This window comes from Neodiprion virginianus, chromosome 6 (genome assembly GCF_021901495.1).
Source record: "Neodiprion virginianus isolate iyNeoVirg1 chromosome 6, iyNeoVirg1.1, whole genome shotgun sequence".
Lineage (NCBI taxonomy): Eukaryota > Metazoa > Arthropoda > Insecta > Hymenoptera > Diprionidae > Neodiprion > Neodiprion virginianus.
This window is the reverse complement of record NC_060882.1, coordinates 17407527-17432419: the sequence shown is the minus strand read 5'-3', so window position 1 is coordinate 17432419 and position 24893 is coordinate 17407527. Positions and strand designations below refer to the sequence as shown.

At 39.7% G+C, this 24893-nt stretch overlaps 1 protein-coding gene across 3 annotated transcripts in view; it reads left to right on the top strand.

Moving 5' to 3' along the window:
- Positions 1 to 24893, top strand: part of LOC124307323 (protein PALS1) — a 70149-nt gene that overhangs the window by 40592 nt on the left and 4664 nt on the right. The window contains exons 8-12 of one of the 3 annotated variants that reach the window (XM_046768858.1): positions 16868 to 17069; positions 21033 to 21185; positions 23044 to 23272; positions 23396 to 23640; positions 23933 to 24263. In XM_046768858.1, coding sequence (XP_046624814.1) covers positions 16868 to 17069; positions 21033 to 21185; positions 23044 to 23272; positions 23396 to 23640; positions 23933 to 24263 — 1160 coding nt within the window. The other 2 variants (XM_046768857.1, XM_046768859.1) reach the window with 2 other exon arrangements.

Sequence of the window (24893 nt, the reverse complement as noted above, 5' to 3'; positions counted from 1 at the left end):
TCACCGGCGCAAATACACGTATATCTGTATAATCATAGATTCCATGCATGTATATTCCATACAAATGCGTTTTCTCTCAAGACAAGATAGAGTACGTCGAGATCAGTGACAACTTCGACGTGCTCGCTGGTAAATAAACCTACAATATTATGCGTCACGTTACAAGAAAGGTGCACTCGAAAACTTGAACGTGTAAGGTATTTTCGAGTGTCAAGATCGAATATATACGTGCTTGAAAAGCAAAAGCAGATACGAGATGAAACATCAGCCCGCTTTTCCCAGACTTGAAGTGGTCGAGTCTGGGGGTGGAAAATTATCCAGACGCGTCTTTGATCCGAGCCATAGTGTTCGAGGTCCTTTGGTCGAACAGTCTTTTCCTTATGAGAGAAAAAGCGAGACAGAGAGAGAGAAAGAGAGAAAGAGAGAGAGAGAGAGGGGAGGAGGGTTGGGCTCTCGTCCTCCTCCATCCATCCATCCTCTCATCTCCTCATCCACAAATGGAGAATTTCCTATAGTGAGCGCGATTTCTGGTTTTCCTCAAATGCCGCACAAAGGCATGTATATGCATGCTCGGAATACACTTGGCTAGCTCTTGGCGTACATGTGCGTGGGAAACGTCCAACGATTGTTGGACTCATTGTCAGTAGGAAGCCTGTATTCTGGGCTCGCCCGACGTGCCCCTTGCCTAGGGCTGCATCCTGAGAGCCAGAGGAGCTGGTCTAAGTCGGCGTAAGACGCGGCTTTGCGTGTCTTCGCGGATTCCATACAGGGACTCGTTGATAGGTACCCACGTAATACCAGAGTGGATGGATACCTGCAGTTCAGGAACGAGCGCACGGAGTGACGACGGATTCCAACGACGACGATGGGATGAATATTGCTCTCCGTTTCTTCCAACATGCGACAAGAGGATCGACAACAACCGAGGCGACCATTACGGACCCGGTCTCTGTTAGTTTACCCGGAATTTTGTTGATTTGCGTTTATTGCTAGGCATTAGTCTTCACAGGTGCCGGTATAACACCTTTATCAACCTGTCCTGCAGCGTATGTAAACGGATGTTGATGAGTTAACAAGCACTTTTTACTGCGCTTCGTTTTCAGGAAAATTCGGGTTCAATACACCGAGAGAAAGAAATTTTTAGTTCCGGTTACCGCTCAGTCCTTAACTATTTTCATTTTTTACCACATTCGAAAAATATAGTTCTAGGCACAAAATGTAAATTAATTTTCTAGCTGTTACGAGAAATTCTAGTATCTGTCACTATTCTTTCTCATTACGATCACTGTTGCGAAAATTTAATGCTTGTGCAACAATAAATTGACGTTAAAGCCTTGTTTGACTAAAAAAGTAAAGTAAACCTTACGAACTGATTTTGCGTTGCAATTACCAAAAAATGATCGACGATAGCGCAAAATGGTTACGCGCACATCGTTTTTCGAATTCCAACGATATTCAAACAGTTTTTTTTAACGATATCTGTTTTACTGAATTTTTCTAGTTACTGTAACAAATGAAATTTTTCCCAGTGTACAACCAACAAATTTTCATTGAAGGGGATGTCGGAGTGCTGACGGGGTGAGCCAACCGTATTACACACTTATCTTCTCTCCAGAGTATACTCGTAGATGCAATCGTTTGAAACTTTAGGAAATGATAGTGTATGCAATTTTGCTTGTGTGGTCATGAAAGAAAGTTCAGAAGATTCGCGAAAATACTATGAATAGACTTGTAGCAGATTCTTACTCAATTTGAGGTTATTGACTGACATCGAATTCCAATTTCTCGATCTCTCTCATCATTTCTCAAAATTTGAAACAATTTCATCATTCAGGAGAGAGAAAAAAGTGTAAAATCCGACATCTCCTCAACCCGTATAGTTCAAAACAAAATCAGCGTTAGTAAACCCTTTGAAATGACTTTGGCGCAATGAAATAAGTGAATACCGTAAAGGACACCGAAGCCCGGTAGGTGTTCGTTAATGGCGGGTCATTGTTCGAAATGTTTGAACAAAATTGATACCCACACCTGAACACATCAAAGCAGAGTGTTTCAAACATTTCCGATAATTTTCTACCCATTAGAGAACGCCGACTTCGTAGCTCTTGACGGACTTCGCTTTACGAGTTACATCAGATCCAAACGAAATCTGTTCGATCTCTCTCATAGAGTTTTAGACTTTGAATTCAGATTAGAATGAATATGCGGAATTCTCTTATAACGACCAGCATAAGTATTATGCAAAGTAGTTTTTGCTTCAACGAGATACTTGAATTCCCCAAAAACGTTTCACGATAGAAAGTTGACATACCGTGTAACAATCGAAGTATTTTATCTTATACTACATAGTTAATTTTACAGCAACGTTCGCGTTTCCTCTACTACAGGTACACCCCACCTGAAACTATTCAACGAATACGGCTTGTCGCGAAGAAATTCAAGAGTATAATACATACCGTGGTTTCTAAGCAAGGCACACAGTGTGTGTGAGAAAGAGAGAGAGAGAGAGAGAGAGAGAGAGAGAGAGAGAGAGAGAGAGGGTGAGAGAGGCAGTGCATGGAGGGGAAAAGACAGACCCAAAGAGAATTCATAATGAACTGCGGAGCACCTCAAGAGCTGTGCCCTGACTCACTGCAGCCTGCTGCTCTGCATCTCTATACGCGTGATGCCGTGTTTCGACATCCAGACCCTGTATACAAATCGCTGTGGAGTGCGGAGGAGATCAGGATACGTGTAAGGGGAGAGAATAAGATGATAGGGGAAAGTGATAAAAATATACCCGCGAGAATGTAAACAGGACACACTAGTCGGACGTAGCGTTATACGTAGGTATATATTTCATTTCGTTACGACTGCAAACATATTCAAGTTTGTCTATTATACCGTTAATGAATCGCAACCGATAACACCAATGATGGTGATGGGCGCTGCTGTCGCTAGTGCCAGTTAACCGTGGAAGTACAAAAACCTTCACGGAAGAGACATTTCAACGCGTCAATTTTTTCCTCGAGAATTTCGACTTTTATTCGATGATTTCACACCGCTAAAATCCTGATGTTTAAATACAGTTCCCTGGAACTACCCAACAAGATTGACAGTGAACGAGAACTGATTGTGAGCTTGACAAGTTGAGCGTTGAGCAGGTCCTTGTAAAATATGACGGAGATCGAAAAATGTTCATTTACGTCAGGTAATGCATTTCAGCGGTAGACTGCCGGCCTGCGTTCTCACGTAATGCAATTACAAAAAGAACGCGGGGTTGGATAGAAAGTGCACTTGACAAATTGCGATGGGCGGAAGGAAAGGACGAGCACATAACTAAGCCGTAAAGTATTAGAAACTATACAAGCACGTGGAATGAGGATATCTTTTTGCTCGTTGCATATATATATATATACGCGAAAGAAGTGGGAAAAGAAGAAGAAAAAGAAGAGGTGGGTAAAACCATTTGCTAAAAGGAGTACGCATACTTTGAGAAGAAGAGGAGGAAAGAAGCAAAGAAAAAACAAAAAAAAAACACACACAGTAAGGAAGAAGACAAAAAATACGAAAACTAACCCTCGTTGAGCTTTTGAAAATCAAACAAAGAACCCACTGTGCGAAAACTGGGTTATATAGGTGTATACGTGATACCTTTGATATGAACAAAGAACAAACCGATTGTGCGAGAATCAGCGGTTAAGGAAGGATAAAAAAGAAAAAAAGAAAAAAAAGAAAAAAACCACAAAGAAGACGAATAAAACGAGAAAGCAGGAATAAAAGAATGGGAGAGAGGCTCGTTCGACAATTTTAACGGACCTATTTAGCACTCGTAGCTATTGGCGCGATTTGCAGTACCCCGTTTAGAACACTTGTATTGTCTCCCGAGGCTTTTTGGCAACTGCATCAGCGCCGGCTCGAACCTTGGAACTGCAGTCGGAAGGGCCTGACGGACAGAGAAGAAGAGGATCACAGCCTGCAGATGCGGCCAGAAGACCCGGGGCCTCGCAGGGCTGGGCTGGGCAGGGCAGCCTCAGGACAGGTACACCACCTTACCAAGGTTTTACAAAGGGGGAAATCCCCCGTCCCGCCAAACACCGACTCGCCCTTCCCCGCCGCCGTTTCTACCTCCGCCATCACCTATACGGTTGAATGCAGCGACGACAACGCAACCCGTGAACATCGTGTGTTCAACGTACAGGGTCGTTTCACAAACCTGCGAATATCACGAATGTTCGGGATTTCTGTTAAAATTTGAAGGGAAATTTTGTCGATAATTTTTCCGTTTTTTTTTTCTTTCTTTTTTGTTTTTTTTTGTCTTATTCTTTCTCTATTTCAATTTTGTCTTCGTATTGTCCATACTTTTTTTAGTGTCCTCTTGATACTCGCGATCAAAAATTTGATTCGAATTATTCCAGGCCATGAGGTGCAAGATATGCAAAATAAAACTCGATCTGACATTTCCTGCAGTGCGATTGTAGTCCTTACACGAGGAGTTCTCCGCCAAATCGGACACTTTTTTCTTTAACCTCCCGGATCTGTTCCGTAATTGGTTACATAGTAGTAAGACTTGAAAGTAATTTGTGTGAATTTTTTCAAATTTTATTATCCACTCGTTTCGGAAATGGTTTTTTTTTTTTTTTTTAAACCCGTAAATGGAAGATTCAAGTCGGACAGCAAAGATTTTAACATAAAAAAAATTCATGCTTTTCCACGAACTACTTAATGCATTATGTAAGAAAAAGTGGCTGAGTTGGTGGAGAACGCCTCATATGTGTAATCAAGATTGGTGTTCTACAAAAAAAAATTTAAAAAAAAAGAAGTTCTTATCCTTTTTTTTTCAAATCTTTCATCGGTTTTACGGTCTTGTCCACCGATGTGTATGTATAGGTGCTGCAGACGCGCAATTAATTCAATTATCATCGATAACCGTTACATTATTAAACAATAGACACCTATAAATAAAACGAGGTGATGCTATCACTCCAGCATTGCTTCGACGCGTAGACCAATTCACCCGCTCAAAGTTTAAATCACTGCGTAAATGTGTACTAGATCTTACCCAAGAAGGTAAATATTACGAGTATATACTGTACACAGAGAAAGGTATCCTTCGTATGATTAGATATACCTGAATCGAAATATGAATCAGTGGGTATCAGTCATCTTATGATCCGCGGCGATAACGGTGAGAATCATACCTCCGCGTTCTCTGAGATAACATCTCCGTGTATTCAATGAGTGAGCTCAACTCACCGATTGAATCTCTCATCTCTAGCCGAAATGAAATTGGAGCTGACTCGCCCGTAGAAGAGCACACTTATCTTTATACACGGTGAAATCACGGTAAAAATTGACGAATTTTAATACCTTAAAATCTGTTGTTAGTATAGTATGTTACGGAATTATACGGAATGTTATTCATGCGAAATCGACTACTTGATGCTGCGATTTTAGTCTGTGATGTTGGATGTTGGCAGTTTAAACATCATAATTATAGAAACGAAAAAAATTAAGAAATTTAAACAAAAAACACCATCGGTGACCAATGTTATTCTTGATAAATTTGTCAAATTTTCAGCAAACTTTGTCTTTTGCAATGAGAAGTGGAGCCACGAGTACATAAAATTCAAAAGGAAATCGTTGGTAAACCTCTGTAAATCGAGTATCACTCGAGTTTAACAAAAATTTTCGTAATTTTTTAACAGCCGCATGAAAACGGCGATATCGAAATTTCTAAAGTTTTAAAAAATTACAGTTTCGGAATCAGCGACCCGAAACATCGGCTAAAAATCAACTATCAAGGAAATCTTGTAACGCGTGATTACAGTAAACAAATTGCGTTCCTCAACGTATAAAATATCTAATTTTCACCAACACCGTGTTATTTTTCGCAAATTATACACATGCATCTACGTGTCACGACTTATACGCTGCTCTCGAAATGAGATGCATCAGAAAATTGCACGTCCGCGCTTCTTTTGTGACAACCTGTAAAGGTGAGGAACGTGTGGGAGTAGGAGGGGAAACAGGAGGAAGAAGGAAAAGGCGCTGAGGGGCGGAAAGGGGGGGGGGGGGCGGTGGTTACAGGCAGAGAGGGCCGCCGAGGGGAAGGGGTCGAGTTTTAAGGTGAGGGGTAAAGCGGAGTGGGGGTGGGGTAAAGCCGAAGCCAACAAACTCAGTTCCAAGCCGGACTGACGCCTCGCGGGATACTGCGGTGCATCGGGCTGACTTTTTTTTTTTATACCAACTCGGTGCCAAGGGAGAAATAAACAAAATTTTAACACAAATTTTAAACGAGAAAACACAAACGGTTGTTAGAAAAAACAACAACTTTTTTTTTGTTTAATTTTGGAGGGGCACGAAGATTGCCTTGTTCGAGGTTCATCGATGAACCTCGTGTAACTTCTCGTTTCGGTGACAACGGTAAAGATCAGACGTACTTTTATTTTTCGCCGATCGTGGAGTGAGAGAATGAGTGACAATTGACAATCTTCGAACACACTTGTTCCGAACGATTTGTTGTTACAGCTGCGTAATTTGTTTGTGAGTTGAAAAAGGTGGCCAGGATGATCCTGTTCGACGAGTGATATCAGGCGTGAATAAAGAACGCGGTTGACAAAAATTGCAACGAATCAGTGCGCAGATACGTGTACGAACATTGTGCGTGTATGTGCATATTGTTAATTTACGGCCAGTTATTTCACGCGTTAATAGTTGGCGTACGCAAGTGCACGTGTATAAAATATACCTGCGGACATAAAATACGCCGATATATAGTGCAGGCAATTGGTACGATGGCCAATTTGACGGAGTGAGGAAGAACCGCGAGGATAACCGGTAAGGCGGTCCGTGCAGGTCTCCGTGACTCAAGTCGCGGAGGAATCTTATTAACACAAGAAAGTCGGTGTGTAGATGGTTAACGGTGGAAATACCTTGTGCCTACTATGACCATACCTGAAACCGGTATGCGAGAGGAACGCGTTAAAAATCATTACACACGTATAATAAATACGTGAGTGTAACCGGGCCGTGGACGAGCGGGTTGGAATTTTTGAATAAAGTAAAAGAGAGGAAGAAGGTGACGGTGGAAAAGAGACAGACGGAACGAAGGATAAAATAAAGAACCGATTTCTACGCATCGGCGAACGCCGATTCGCTTCCTTCCTTCCTTTCTTCCTTACTCCGTGCCGCGCTTCCGTTTCAACTCTCGTTCTACCCTTTGCAGCTTATCGTAACGGTATAAGGAACGACACGTTACACGGGCTAGAGAGGATTCCTTAAATCACTCTAATTACACGCGAGACTTTCGATCGAGAACACCGTCAAGTGTCGCGCCAATCGACGACGTCCGGGAACTTCGTACGCACGCAATTATTTACACGTTCGAACCTCCTGACGACTTCACGTAACCACGATGATGTCGGTGATGTTTTTCACCAATAAGGGAGACATTGTCTACCCGAACAGCTATCGCTGTCAAGTGACGTACACGGTTGTTTATTTACATTGAATCGTCATCGAATCTCTTGTGCCCGAGTAAATACGTATTTTAGACGAACGTTTTTGTTCTTCTTTTTTTTTTTCTTTTTATTTTCTAATCATGGGCCGCAGTGTCGACGTTAATTAAATTGCAACGAGGAATAAAACAAAAATTAAAACAAATTAAAATTTATTAAAATCGATTGTAAATCGATTTACTATAAATCTGCACCCACGCCATGAGGATTCTGAAAACGCTTCATTGGTACGTTTCACTTTACACTATACAAAGTTATGGATTTTGTACTTTTATGCACTATTTAATTGACATGTATTTCGGTTTGAATATCGGAATCGATGGGAAATTTTTTAATGAAATGTTACGTGAAAAATGCGGTGAGAACATTTTCTCGACTTTATGTAACGCTTTTCTTTCTGAGATTATTTAACAATATTTCACTTATCTTACAATTGATTATACCACGAAGGACACACATGCGTTCAATTGAATAAAAAGGAAGGAAAAAATTTCGACGAATAAAGAAGTACCGGTAATAAATCAGGCAAAACCACGTGATTGTTGAAGTTGATCAGTTACATATACGCGAAATTTATTATAATGCATATGCAATGCATATCTGTACAAACATACGTTGTTAAGGCACAGATATACATGTACAAGCTTCGAAAGAGAATTTGGAAATAAATTTGTTTACACAATTCGAATTATTCACTACATATATATATATATGTAATTTTTAATTTATTATGAATTTTTTAATTTATGTTTTACGTAATTACTTTATCACAATTGCAGTTTATTATTATTATTTCCATATACATATATACAGTATATTTACGTGTAACATTTACGCATATGTTTCTACCGGGGAATCGTAACCTTGTGATTAATCGTGTTTCTCTTTCGTGATATTTATTTTATAACAATGAATTATACAGATCTCCGCGTTGATATTTGCCAGCTCAGAATTAGATTCGATCGTTGTTTTTTTTTTTCTACACGCCTTCTCTTCGTTTTTATTATTAATAATTGTAATTAGGTAATATTTAGAATATAATTTACGTATATTTTAGCAATCTTATGCAAAGAACATCACGGCCTAGGACTGTTACGAATATTCGGATACTCAAGAGAAGGAATGCAATAATATATAGGTGTGTCTCGATGCCACTATCGTGGTTTTCTCGATTTATTCATTGTACGTCCCACGTATCTGTCACGAGTATACCTAGGTATAGTGCAAACCCGTAGAATTCTGCAGCTATGTAGAAAAATAATGAAGGGAAAGTAAAAATAAATAAAAAGAAATAAGAGAAGAACTAGACCAAAAGTCAGTTGCCTTGGTCGTAATCCAGTTTTAGCCCGGGAGGGGGGGGGGGGGGGGGGGGGGCTGAGCTTATTTTGCGTGTGGAAACCAGTCAACTACGACGTTGAAATATTACAGAGAAAATGGGATTCATTTCTGCAGTTGTATACCAGTATCACCGTGCAATGCGTGACTTTATGACGAAAAAAAAAAAAAAAAGGAAACGAAAAATCTGATGGCGGTGTAAAAGAAGAAACCACTCGCAATCGGTTGCGGAAATAATTTATTGTAGTTAGGTTGGCAATGTGAGTAATCTTAAATACAGTACAAATTAGAATGCAAAGAGAGAACTTGTAACCGTGATTTGGTGACGTGAGAATTTTTCAAAAGAACAATTAGGCACGATATGTTTCATCACGGCGAAAATTAACTCCCGCGGAAGATGACGTCTGTATTTCAATGGATTAAATCTGACAGAGGAAACAATATGAAACGAAATTTAAGAGGAAAAAAAACATACATTTTGCCAGTTATGTACTCGCCATGTAGTATGTATTGTACGCACGCACCTGCCATTTATTTCTCATCACTCAACAAACGTTGAATTCATAATCCGAGAATATCCTCAGCTTCTTTTCACAATACACATATTCTATCCGTCTATTTTGTTGCACGATGTGTACGTGTTTTTATTACATACGTTTCTTTTTTCGGAATCTTTTGCTGTACTTTAGATTGAACAAAAAATTGGACCAAAACGTTCTAGATTTTTTTAACGGAACTATTTTGTGAATTGATTGATAACACTTTCTTGGATTGAAAAAAAAGTGCTATCCAGTCATGTTGTAATTGTTATACTTTAACAAAGCTCACCATTTTTCCCTAACTTTTCGAACTGACACTGATTAGTCCCAGTGGAACACGACAATTCTAACCGATTTAATTAACCGATCGTTAGTCTTAAAAACCTGCTCGAAGCTCATGTTCATACGCAATTGTTTAAGTGACTGATGATTCATGAAACATGAAGGCAATTCAAAAAGGCCGTTTCAAAAAACGATTTTGATTGAAAGAATGATTACAGGTGACGTTCGCATTAATTACGAGCCTGCGATGACTTTTGATCCCAAGCAATTCCGTAGTACATGAAATCCTAAGATATTTCACGTGATTTCAAATGGTTTCCGATGATTTACAGATTTAAAAATATCACCTGATTTCAATAAACTTTTTAGCTCACATTAACGATGATTTCAATAATTTCACGTCACCCCGGATTGCAGTTCTATTTTATTCGCAGAGAGGATGCTTGGTGATTTTATGTATCGATCTGTATTATCGCGTAAAAATCTGATCGAATAATGATATTTCGAACGTAATCAACGTCGCAATTCTCATTTCTATAGATAGTTAAGTAATTGTAGGAGAAAAAGATAGAGTCAATGTACGACATTCACCGTTTCAATTTCCATCGAGCGCCATCAAGACTGATGATAAACATTTCGTATGCACATACAGCCGTTTCCCATCAAATCTTCATGAGGTCGGTTGCACGAAGCATGCACTGCTGCAGCTTACATCCCAACACGGTTACGCCGCTCGTTTAAATTCACGTCCTGTTGGCTTTGTCCGGTTTGCGAGCTCGCCGCTTTTACACACACACGCGCGCACGCAAAAACATGCTCGTACCTACATTTATCTATAATCTACAATGACTTGTATGCACAGATAGATGTAGGTATGAGCATATGTATGTATATGTATATCAGGGTGGACCTTATTTGGCGGTCGGAAAAATTTTCATTGGGACGCCTCTCACATCTGTTCCAAATCATTCAAACAATAACTGTGTAAATTTTCAAACCTGTACGTCAACTGGAACGCATGCCTGAGAGCTCCGAAAGTTTCAAATGTAACTAGTTACTTAGTTTTTTTTATGACTTTGGTAAAAATTAAAGAAAAGATTTGAAACTTTGCTTGAGTTGTTGCTTATAATGATAGGAATAAACCGTGAAATTTTCAAATTTCTATAATTATTGTTTACTTATACAAGCTTGATAAAAATGATGCTTTTAACCCTCCGCCGGCTATCCATGACGATATCGTCATATCTGACTTTGGCACGTCCTGGTATTTCGGGAAGGGGAAGTGGATGCGGCTTCGGACCTGCACCTAAAAAAACTACTTTGTACTAATAAACTGTTTTTTTTTTATTACGACCCTAATTCACTAACGCTGAACTTTATTGAATAAAAAAAAATAATTTTATAATCATAAAACTATTAATAATAACAATAATCAGCCGTAATACCCGCTTTCCCTTGATTCTGCGCGAACTTCAAAAAATTGTACACCTCAAAGTCAGTCACCAAAATGTCTGCCTTTTGTATTTTGCCTTCCGGGAGTCCTAATGACTCGAATGGGCACAACTAGAACCATGATCAAATGATTTTGTAGAGCTTTTTTTTTTACATTTTTACGACCTCATCCCGCGATAATGCAGCGGTCTGGATGTTTGCCTCTTCGATTTTCTTCGTTTTTGGGATGATTTTGACCATCAGTCCAAAGAGCAGACATGATCAATAAAGACCATAGTATCAAGAATAAAGCACTAGAATTTTTTTCTTAATAGAAATTTGGGTTCAAGATATCGATTTTTTAGTGAAATGGTCGAATTTACCCGTATCGCGCTGTTTATAAATTTCTATTTGTTAATTGGTCAAAAATTTTGAAATGAAAACTGTTGGAATATTGAGATGAGACCTAAAACTGGTTCCCTGAATTTTTTGGGACTTTTCGGATACTCCTAAGTGGGTTAAAAATAACCGACGACGATATCGTCATGGATAGCCGGCGGAGGGTTAAGCTTACATGTCAGACAATAATTATTATAAAATTGTTACAAATTTTTTTAATTTTCAAGGTATTTTCCTATCATTATAACTTATTACACAATAATTATTATAAAATTGTTACAAAATTTTTTAATTTTCAAGGTTTGTTCCTATCGCTATAACTTTGCCAGGTTTCAAGTTGTTCCTTTAATCTATACCAAAGTAATAAAAAAAACGAAGCAACTGGTTATAACAACTACATGTATTTTCCATTTGAAAATTTCGAAGCCTTGAGGCACGTGTTCACGTTGACGTAGCGGCTTGAAACTTTGCACAGATTTTTTTTGGATGATTTGTAGCAGATTTGGGGAGGCGTCCCAATGAAAATTTTACCGAGCCTCAAATAAGAACAAACCTAAATTATACATATACATAAACACCAAGGGGAGTTTCACAGAGAAAAAATTTACTCCATGATTGCATATTTCATGATTATATACATTTTGCAGAGTGATTACGAGAGATTACTTGACGAATAATTTTATTTCGATCAGGTGATCTCTCATAACTTCTAGAAGATTCCATTTCATTTCTAAAAATTACAAAAAGATTTCTCACCACTACCAACGATTAACAATGCAGCGTTTTGCTTTAATATTACTGATTACAGTGTGATTTCGAATATTACGAAATCATTTCCAACTATATTGACAACGTGATACCTTGGGCGAAACACCCCTTGTCTTATACACAAGGCAAGGCCAAAGAACCTGCGGTGTGCAATGGTCACGCCTTATACCGTCTATAGAACTCGGAACAGTCCTGCATGGATGGAAAAGTCGTGGTTTTGCCGCTGTTGCTACTGCAACGAGAGCAACGGTGTAGACGCAACAGGTTGTTGGTCGGTGTATACCTGTGTACCACACACACACGTATGCAGAGTGTATGCATGTAAACAAGAATTTTCCAACCCGCGTTCCTCCGCGTCCGTCTTGTTTCAAATTACGCGCATTATATACTTATGGTACGCACTTACGTACCATGGGCATGCGTGCGTTATACAGCTTTGCTCCTTATGCGACGGCATATCACTCGTGAGTACGTGTAAATTTTCAAATTGTCGAGGGGGCGATATCGTACACCTACAATATGATATTTTAATGCCTGAACCGAGTGTTGTTTTTAAGTAATTATTGTTTGTAAACCGGAGAAGTTGCTGCCGTGCGCGAGGTGTAGGTCTCTGTGATATTCCTTTTTTACTGCAAAATTCAACACTCTCTGGATGTTTGTATTCGTGGTTTGATTCGAAATGCATAAGCGGAAATGCTGCGCGACCGTTGTACGTTTGTCTCAAAGCTGTGCGATTAATCGATTGATCGTAGACTTCGATTGAGCGATCATTCCGAGAATTCGTTAATCGATGACATCGAGACATCGAGAAAATGATTGTTTCAACGGGCCGGTTGAAAAGAACTATTATTCAATTGAAGTATACGAATTAATCGATTACTTACTAGCAGAGCTCTAGTTTATTCGCATTGCTCTGTTAAACAATCTACGTAATTCTTCACGGAAGAAAGTCTACGACCTTGAGAGAGATCGAAATCGATCTTGAAATAGAAATTTTACCGACATCCTGTAACGATCTCTTAAAATCCAAACAAACTTTGGTCATCTGTATAACAATGGCTAAGATCGATGAAGTTAAAACCGCGAAATCCAGTAAACAGCTATCAATAAATGAACTATATCGATAAAAGTGAAAACGTATAAATAATTTGTTCAATTTTTATTAACCATGTTTAACGCATGCACGAATATAGGTCGTACTTGTTGACAATGCGTACATTCAGTATGACAATCATCAGGGACACAATTTCTGTTTGGTCTCGATGGCGATCTTACACGAAAAATAGCCCATTAAAATAAAAAATACCAAGTTTCGTGTTTTCTCAAGCATTTCAAAGGCTGACATTGAAAACTACTTATACCCGCAGAAGTCGGTCGACACAGAAAATTAATGAACAAGTGTGCCAAGCGCCTTTATTAGGCTGTATGCTCAAGAATGATTCGCACTGAGAGTTTCCGAAAAATCAGGCCAACGGTCGGTTGGTTATCAGGTGCAAACAATCGAAGGATTTAATTATCCATAAGGCACAGTCTTGACCCGATATTCACCACTCATTGTCACAGATTGCACGGAGCTAAATTTCCAAATCTCGTGAGGTATGCGTGATGTAATTACTGGAGTGTAAGATCGGCGAAAGATCGAGAGAAAGAATTGAGGAGATTGCTTGAAACCGAAGACAATTAGAAAAAATTAAAGATAGTTTCGGACGTATTCAAGGTGAATGCAATTATCCACGAAATTTGCATTCCGTTACTTTTCGTTCCGTTATTCACCGCCTAATTGAAGCAGAAAATTTCCCACCACATACCTTGCAGCAACGTCAACTTGCGTCCCTTACATATACAATTTTACTCACCCACACGCGTACACCGAGCTTCCTGCTTAATGCAAAAAGAGACGGACAGATATTGCAGAAGACCGTTGAATTCATACCTGGCTCAGCCCACGGGCCCGTTGCATTCTATTATGGGGCCCCGTCAGAGGACTGAGACACGTCGGTATTTCCTACTCATACCACCATTGTCTCCGTCCCTCTTTCTCTCTCTCTCTCTCTCTCTCTTTCCCTCGGCTCTTTGTTCGCACTCTATTAAATACCTTGTTCCACGAAACCATTATTCAACCTTTTCGTATTTTCCTGTCGTTCGCAATACACTAATACGCCAATGGGCAAACCAAAATGGGCCAGGGTAAGACATGGGCAGACCCTGAGAAACTGCGCAGTGTATACTAAATTCCGGCGCGTTTAAACCAGATCGGAAAAAAACCAAATCTTCCTTACAATCACTTCGTATCGCTTCGTCGACGCACGATTCCTCGACGAAGAGAAAACTGCGATCGCAATGAAGAAATTCGCGTCAAAATTTGATCACGTGTACTCGTTAATAATGAAATTGAAGTTAGTTACGTTAAAGTAACGAACCGTGGAAAAGAAATCTATTTTGCAACTCCGGAGTAACTTTGATGAAGTTAAATTTGAAAAAGAGAAGGATTTTTTCATTTTTAACGGTTTTACTGAATTTCAGATAACCCTAAAGTTGCGAAGTAACGAATTTTTCTGAGAATTCATAATTACAAACTCAAATAACACAGGATTGATTCATATTTTCTTACCGGCAGAACGGCAAATCAATTAATTGAAGACTTATGAAGAGAATTTGAAGCTAATAGTTGACTAGATGTCAAGCATATGTTCCCGAATACTTAATAGTACTTTCAGTAAATGAATTGGTTTGTAAAGTTGTGAAAAGTATCGTGAAAAATACTATTTTTACGGCTTGTTTTTATTTTAGCGTTATTTTTGAGAACATTTGTCAACATATGGTTGGAATAGTTTCGATTCTTGGCTTATTGCCAGTCATTGCCACATTTCAGGCGATTAATTACCGTTTCGTCGACTTCCTGTCGAGGCCAAGTCAGATTTTGAATCTTTTGTATCAAATGTGCAACCTCGGATTAATACGTTACGATCTTCAACTTCGTCGCTAATAGGGAAGATTTACGCGCGTATTTCGAAATATTCTCTTGTATATTTTTCTTAATCATACTTCGCAGGCAGTGTTGCGCGTCGAATAAGTTATACACCGGGTCTCCGGTGATTTGCGAAGTTTCTGCTCCGTCGATGGTCAGTATTTATCACAACGTTACTTCGAGTTGGGTATATAAATATTCTTCAAGGGGGGGAAGGTGGAAAAATTTTTGAAATATAAGAATTAATTTCTTGCGGCAGTTCAATGTCCATGAAAGTTCAATCTTCGCCGTATTATATTCCTGGAACATTGAAACTCTGGCTGATTTCGTTGTAATTCCTTAATTGTTTAATGTATTCTCTACGTATGCAACCATGAATACTCCGGGCAGCGAAAGTGCTATTCTACCTGGATATACTTGCATGCACCTGTAAAGTTGTTGAAATTCTATGGATTTCATTGATTCACTTACTTATATGTACCGTAAATATTTATAGGAAGCCGTACACGTTAGCTTTGAAAATTAGGAGGATGAAAATGTAGTCTTGCTATTATTATATTTTCGGAGAAACGCAACTTTCGCAATCACCGATAGAAAACCGATGAAATGAATAAAGGCTCATAAGATTTTCTCAGATATTTATTCTTCTTCTTAATTTATTCACCGTCAGCGATTAATAGATACAAAAAATAAATGATCTAATATATTGGATGAACCCCGTAGATCGGTAAGCTGAATAACAACACCAAAAACAAGATAGATATATATCGTGGATGCAAGAAATTTATAATTAATAATATCGCGTTGTTTAGACGTGTTGATATCATTTCACTGATTGTACTATACGAGTATTTAATTTCGTAGTAGTTTCCGTACATATCTGTAATCTATTATGTTCGTCTATTGTTGCACATTATAGTTTGCAATATATAATATCTTACATCTACCTATTGTACATAAGGAGGGTAGGATCTGATCTCTCAAAATATATTTGATGATGCTAGTTAAAGGTATTTGACGAGCAAGAAGTTTTTTTTAAGAATTTGAAGCTTTCAAATAATAGTGATATCTTGAAGGAAAATCCTTTATTTCTGTACGTATTGAAATTTTGAACCCAATGTAGTTTTATTAAGTTTATTGGCAGTATGTAGAATGCTATAACGTATATTTTTGAGATATCCCCTCCTGGTACACAGCCGAAAAATTTAATTTGCGTATCGTTACAATAACGGTTTAAATATTGTTAGAATTACAAGAAAATTTGGCATAAGCAACTATTCAGTATGATTATAGCTGTCAGTATTATATTTTTTACTTATCTCAACGTTGAATCATTTTGTTCAGTTCACTGCATTTTTCTGTTAAATACGACCTTAACATCAATTTATCGTCGCGCAAACATAAAACTATTGCTAATGGTTAGTGTTCATAATAGTAACATATACTAGTCTTTCTTGTCACAGATAAAAGACTCATTTCCATTTTATACCGAGAACCATATTTTTCCGTTATTTTTAAAAAAAAATGATAATAGTTAAATAGACCGTATGGTAACCACAATTAGAAATTTCCCTCGTTGTATAAGCTGAAAAAAAGAAAAACGTATGGAACGAAAGTGTAATGTGGATGTATTCTTGGTATTGCAGGTCTCGTATTCGAAGCGGCAGTGGCGTAGGGGAAATCCACCTGCAGGAAAATAACAACGGTTCGCGTGAGGTGAAGGAGGGGGTTGGGCCCGTAGAGGGGCCCGATGAAATGTGGGCCCCGAGTGCGCTCGGGCACCACCGGGAACTCCCCGTTGACGTTCCCGACACCCTCCTCCAGCAGGCCTACCCCAACGCAACAAAGGTAAAACTAAATACCGATTCACCCTGCGCTCGGAAAATCGCACATTCCCGTAGCGCTAGCGACCTTCGCGATTTGCAGGCGAACGTGACCGACTTAGAACCCCTTAACAGCGTCCTAACCCTTAACAAAAACCTGACCACCACATTAAACATTAACAATAACACGAACGACGCGGATAAAATCGAGAACGACTGCATGTCGATTGTAATCGGAAGTGATAAAAAGGAACAGCGGATCCAGGGACCGGATATAATCATCGATCAGACCGACGGCGGTCCCGTAATTCCGGGATTCCTGGTACCGGAAAACGTCGATATCCTGCCGCGGCACAAAAAGCCGAGCGTTGACGCCGAGGAGGACTATCCCTTTGCCAAGGAGGACTACCCGACCATGCTCAAAACTTGTAGCGACGACTCGGCGAGCCCTCGAAGCTCTTCGGGAAGGTCGGACAGCACCGCGCCCCTCGACGGAAGCCTGGATGGCGTCAACCTGGAGGCGAACCTGGTTATCGGTCACCGGTTGCACGGGGCGGAAAAGGACTCTACCTCGATTTACGACGCACGTCGCATAGACCTGGGATCCCCCTGCAGGACGATCATGCCAGAGATAAAAGTTGCACCACTTTTCAATCGCGGCAGGGTGTCGACCTCGTTCGATAATCCAGCCTACGGTTTGGTCGGCCTGCAGGACATTCAGGGGCTCTTGATCAGGTCCGACGAGGTCTCGGACCTCACGAGGCTTATCGACGACGCCCTGATCACGGGGAAGTGCGTAGAGCAGCCGACTGTCAACGCCGGGAAGCTCAGGAAGAGCGGGAAAAACGCGGCGAAAAATTCCCTTCCGACTGTCGGATCCAGGGTCGTGGTGGAAACGGAAGGGCTCAGTCGCGCCGGGTCCACGGATGAACTCATCGAGGGCGAACCGACTGTCAACGTGACCTCGAGGCCGAGGAACAAGAATAAGAAACACTCGTCGAGCGGCTACTCGACTCTGAAGAGCGATGCTTCCGCGAACTTTGGGCCGTCCTCGTTTGTCGTCGAGAACGACAATAAAATGTACAGAGAAATGGCGGTCGATTGCCCGAAGGATTTCGTGCCGATGGCCAAGTCTCATCCGGTTTATCCACCCCCTGGAAAGACTTCGGGGACTCTGAAGGGAGGCGCTGTTATCGAGGAGCAGCATCGAGCGAGGAACGAGAAGCTTCAATCTGCTGTCGCTAAATCCAACATCACGGACTGTAGTAAAATGAATGAGCTTAACGGAAACGCGGACGCGGAGGCAAACAGTGTCCAATCGAAATCGAACCTAAACGATGATGTTAAAAATGTTGAATCGGTAAACAACAATCGAACCACGCTAGACTCGAGCCATAATCACACTACCGAGAGCGTAATCGTAGACATTGTTGATCAAAAAGACTCGAAGGTAAGGTCACGTGTCAAGATGCTTTTGGATAGCTTCTCACTAAAGCACCGTAATAAAACACATTGTAACTTATTCAGCACCGCTTATAACAATTCTTCAAACTGCTTTGTACCTAGTCCTGCTGCAAACGGCTTCATCCTTTCAAAACCTATGAACGCTGCTGCATCTTATGTGCAATCTTCAAACACACATTCTACGACACTAACAGACTTCGGGGATAATGAATCCCCGAGATATCCATCACAAACGATTTACGGCTCGAGCGATAATTTGCTGGCCAATTCTCATTTCCCATTAACAGAAAATTCCACAAACTTCTTTTACGATAATCCATGTCTAGCCATGTCTTATGATAATCTTGACGCTATCAACCCGGCTGACAGTTTGCCAAAAATTACATTCTCAACGTTCCGCGGTGAGGGCGGCGACGGGGCTCGTAGAACGGTAAAAGAACATCTGTTCTCGTCGGAGCCTGACTTCGACGAATCTTTTACTCACGAGAAAAATCAAAACTCTCGTAATTCCATTCGGGAAATGACATGGAAAAAAGACACCCCACCGATAGTTTATTACTCACCGAAGTACGAGAGAGCACGTATCGCGATCTCGGGTGATGAAACGTTGGATACTGTTGAAAAGGTCGAACAGCCCTTAGACGAGTCACCGAATACCCAGAATTTGAAAAATTCCCGGCTATCTTTGGAGTACAAAAACTACCAAAAACACCTTGAGGTCTTCTCGGCCTCTCCGAGAGATAATCTTCAGATAAATGAATCTTTATCGAAAAGTGACTTGAACCTTTCCTGTCTCCTCGATAAATCAATTTCTAAGGTCCACACTTCGCTCTCGGACTCGAATTTGAATCAAGCATGCGGTATGCGGGATGACAAAGAAACTCCGACTGACTCGCGTAAATCATTTTCATCAGTAATTACCCATGAAAATACTCCGACAAAAATATCACCAGACACGTCGAGGAACTCGTTATACGACTCCGTACACCCTTACGAGGACCTGGACGATGTTTGCTCTCAGGTAAAAATGAACAAAACATTCACTCTAACCAACTCGCTCATGTTTACAAACTTTTTTTTTCCTTTCAACAATTTCTCACTCTCGGTGACTTGGAACAATAATTATTATGTCTAAAATTTTAACAACGCAAGACATGAGATAAGTAGACTTGCTTTCATCGACAAAAATACTTAAACGCTATTTTAGTTCTCGTTATTATTGTTATTTTTTGTTGTTATTATTATCATTATTGTTGTTATTATTATTATTATTATTATTATTATTATTATATCAGAACATTACACCGATCACTCATGGACCATCATCATCATTCATCTGTCCTATCTACGAATCAGCCGTTTTTCCTCATTCCAAAGGGAATCTGAAACATAATCGTACAACAGCAAATTAATATGATGATTTTGGACGTTTTCTTTAATTTCAATTTAAAATATTAATAATAATAATGTGGTAATTATAATACAAAAACTATAATTATAATGGAAAAAATGCGCGTTGGTGCAATATTTTCATGCGATTCTGCAAGGTTCATAAAAGTTATGGATGCCTCAGCATGTCGATGGATTTCTATAATGGGTTTGTGGTGAAACATACGGTATGTTAGGTATCCTTCCCGATCAGAGTGAACATTTTTTCGTAGAAGTAATATTGTAGTAGCGTCTATGTATAATGTGATAATAGTATATTGTGTAACAAGGAGGCAAACTCGGTCTTTTCGGACCGAGCGTAAGTTTGCGATATGAGTCATAGGTCAGCCGAAGACGAATATTGCGAATACGCGAGGCGAAAAGACCGTTGCCTCCTTGTTGCTCACCATTGTTTATATAACAAGAGAACATTTTTCGCGTTTTTTCGCGAAGCACCAAATTGAGTTTAGGGTCAGATTTCCTTCTAACCTAGAAGTTCAAAGTGGTATTTTTTGTACTGCGCGCATGCGCATTCGCAGACTCACTTTACCGTCATGGTAACTGGTACTTGGCGTACGGAAAATGTGAATGAAAAAACGCGTAAAACATGCTCGCGTTATATAAAACTATTTACTTTGTGCAACCGGCGATTCGCTGTGTAAAAATGTCGTTCGAGTAATCGGAAAGAGAAAACTAGCCTTCGAAAGATATTGCTAAAAAAAACGTAAGAAATCTATCTGTATTGAGTATGAAAAATAAATAACGAAAAACCGAAGGCATTTTTTTCACAGCATTTCGCATCTGTCATTTCGAGTAAGTGTATAGAAGTGCGTGGTATTACTGGTAGAGGAGAACATATGATGTATAAAACCCAAGAAAGCGATGCCATGTCTAACAGTTCAAGACTCAATTTATTACTGTTGACGGTTGATATATCCACGCCCCGAAAACTTTGTCCGTTTTCTCTGCAGCCCATCTTGGTTGCAATTTCTTGCCGTGGCAATTGATGCAAGATGCAGTGCAAGGATCGGGATACGTAAGAGGAACGTAGGGTGGCGATTAATTGGACGATTTTGTTTTTCAAATGGATTTTTAGACCGGTCTGAACGGGGTAAAACCTGCGATACCACCAAGAGATCAGAAGAGAGCCCCGGCAAGACCTCCGAAGGACAACAGACTGTCGCAGAACAATAACGTCGAACAAACGGAACCAACCCAACAGCAGCTTCACTCCATACAGAAATACAAGGTGAGAGTCAAAAAATGAACAAAATCAGTGTTCCCCAGTTCATGACTTAAATTAAGCGATAGAACTTCTTCTTCAACTTCGCTTTTTTCAATTCACGTACATTGCGACCGTGTTCAACCTGTAAATGATTTTCTGCGTGTTACGTATTGAAACTCCGCTAAACCTTCATTTTCCCATACGATTATACAAGCTTAAATTATTATTAAATTATTGTTGAAAAACATTTTTCTGCTTCCAACTTCGCAACGCCATCGCACCTCTGTGTATATGTTGGATTAGTCGCCACTGTACCTTAGCTCCTCAGCGATCTCACAATACGCCTTTGCGATGGCTAATTTAATTGCACAGGGTACACATATCAGGACTAGCTCTCAGGATATGTGTAAATAAATTTTCCTTCGTTATACTCGCGGAGATTACGTCTTTACGCTTTTACACTGTAGCAGCAGCTACGTGCTAGCAGACTTTGAATCTGGACGTTGGTAATTCTTTAATATTCACCCTGATTCTGACACCAACAGAGAAAAAAAACGTTGGTACAACAGAAACGAAGAAAATGGAAAAAGAGGTACGGGGGCGGGAATGGCCGGGGGGGGGGGGGGGGGGGGGGGGAGTTAGAGGTGAGGGAGGAGATTGCGTCTGGCACTTGTACGTTTGTAAGATACAATTCTGTGGGGAGTATAACGCAGGCATCATGAGGAATGCCAGAACCAGAACCCCTGTGGTCTCGATGGGAGCGGGGCACAAATTCTCTGCCACAACTTAATGCCCGGATAGAGCTAGTACGTCTTTTATCTAAAGGTACTACCTAAAGGGGCCGTATTTTTCCACTAGGTATATATGGGGTACTCGGGGTTGTGTTGGTGGAGTGTTTTTTTCTCTACGGAATTTAAAGGACCCAAAGCGGGGGCCAAGATTAGGCATGGTGCCGTCATAAGAGTGGTACAGGAACCGCGGGAAACTGTTCAAAGGAGTTCATATCCAGCGTAAGGCTCTGAGCACCTAGTCCGCAGTATAATACCTTCGGTATCTGCTATTGAAAGCAGGGTAAGATTCCTCTTGAGAAGACGTAATCGTAGTACAGGTTCTACGATTACGGTATGATACCCCGGTTGTGAGATTTAAGTGTGATATAATGACGGCCAGGCAGACCGCTTCTTCATTATATCGTTTATTATACATACCTATATATATGCATAATGCGCGATCTATTATCTAACAAGCCGAGGGATGAAATTGTCGCGTATCGTTGAAGAAAATTTCAATAGTAATATCAGTAATCATCCCAATCACCGGTCCTTGGATGTTTAACTTTCGATTCCACTGCCAACGACCAACGTGTACACTATGCTTCTTTTTATTTTCATCTTCTCAGTTTCATTGCGTCGTAAAATTGTGTTGCTGGCAATTTTTTAGCCACGAAGATGGGGTACAATAGCGTACAATTATTTTTGCCGATGTTTTAAACAATAAATCGAAGGCCGCAAACTTTTTAATCTTTATAAAATACAGGGACAACGACTATGTTCATATCGTATTACGTATTATTAGCACAATCAATGACGCAATGTTGTTTTATAATGTCTTTTCAACTTCGTTACAGTTGTAGAGCAGATGTGTTTCGGTTTATTGTTTCTTGTTTGTTTTCATTTTTATTTGAAGCGAGGAACGTGACACTGACACGCGTACATTGCAATATAACAGTGTGTAGAATTATTTTAGAATAGATTACGTAAATTTCACCAATTTCCTTGTTTGTGAAAAACGCAGGGATATGTATAATTGAACATCCATTGAATCATTTTGGGCATAATTTATTAGCGCGATGAATTCAATATCATCATTAATTGTTACCCAGGAACAACTCCGCAAACGGAAAGATGAAGAAGAAAAACAGGAATACTTGAATCGGTCTCTACGTGGATCTCGGAAACTCCACGCCCTAGAAAGTCATTCGACAAGTCTTTCTGGACAAGAAAATCAAGCCTATGCTCAAGACGAATTTGTCAGTAGGTCGAATTCGATTCCCAGTAAACCGATCAACTCTATAACTTCGTCGGAAATTAAAGAGTTTCCGAAACCGCTTAGTAAGTATTTTTACTATCTTTGATTATCATTTATTTTAAAGCATTTGGACAAGTTTTTCAAAAATCTTCAACTGGATAAAGAAGAACATAATTGAATTATGTTTACTGTTTTTTATTGTGCAGCTTATGGAGAGGTCGTGGCAACATTGGAAAGGCTACAATTGCAGCTCAGAAATGTAGCTGGAACTTTAGGAGTACCGTCGCCTGGTGTAGAAGCAAAACTAGAAGCAGTTAGGACACTTTTGATTCAAAGGCGTTTCGCAACTGCCCTAGCGACACACCATGCGCTGCGAAATTGTTTGAGGGAGAATGGTAAAACTGTGAAACCCTTGCACCATACCGAAGATGCCGCCAATCTGGCTCGAGATGTAAGTTAGTTTAAGATAACTATCCTACACTTATTTATTGAGACTTTATGCAACATTTATTAGTTATAAGTTCCCCGTGATTGCGGATAGGTATTCATACAGGCAAGTTTCAAGGTTGCTACAAACGGTAAACAACTCATTTTTTTTTATGTAAGCCGTAGAAAACGGTATATGAATACTAAAAGTTTTAAATGTCAGTTGTCTCGCGTTATCCCTCACAAACCCGTATTCCTTGACCTGACTACTGAAATCTGACTAAATTTCTATGCGTTTCATTTTTGCATTTTATTAGTGCGTCGAGGTGCTGGAACAATGGCAAACCTCATCGAAGGGTGGCGGAAATAGCGGAGACTCTATAGGACCCATTGTAGAAGAGCTGACAAGTTTACTAACAAGTTATGAAATCGAGGGCCTCCTTCTTGCCCATGATTCCATTAGTTCCTACGTTGACGGTCTTCAGCGTCGACAGAGTCCGTCCTCATCCTCGCCAAGCGGACCGCCCAGCCCCACTTCTAGCACACATGGATCTAGAGTAGCTGAAAACATCAAAATCATTAGAATCGAAAAGACTAACGAGCCTTTGGGTGCTACTGTTAGAAACGAAGGAGATGCCGTAATTATAGGTATTATATTATAACCATATTATTGTTTATATACACTTGATAGGCCGCATGGCAAAAAAGCAAACTAAAATTTCTTGACGAGTGAAAAAGATTCGCATTTTCGCCAATGCATACCGAATATATTGAAAAAAAATGAGGTTCATTGTATTTGATGAACCCGATCAAACCAAGGAAAGAAAAATTGAATATAAGTCTACTCAACCCCGAAAAAAAATTCTTAGAAATTAATCTCTGTCAAAACAGTCTAAGTGGTCAGAAATCATTCACAGTTTCCGGCTAATGTTTTAGACTGAATGTTAAAAAGCGATAAGATTGGTGAAAAAAGTCAATAATGAATGGTGGTTTCAATTTTAGTTGGAACAAGTGTAATTTAATCGAAGTTGTGGAAAATACATATTTATTTCAAATAGAATTTCTTCCAATTTTTAAAAGTTTTTCACAACTATTTTAAGCTTATGGTCAGAAAGTTATGTGACTCGTTATTTCACAGAACTTTTATTCACAAGAAAACGATTTTACATAAAAATCGGGCTCAGGCATTTGTGTCATGCCGCCCGTCACTTGCACATTACTACTATTGATACGGAATATATTGTTGGTAAAAAAATAATAATTCAATTTATAAAGGAC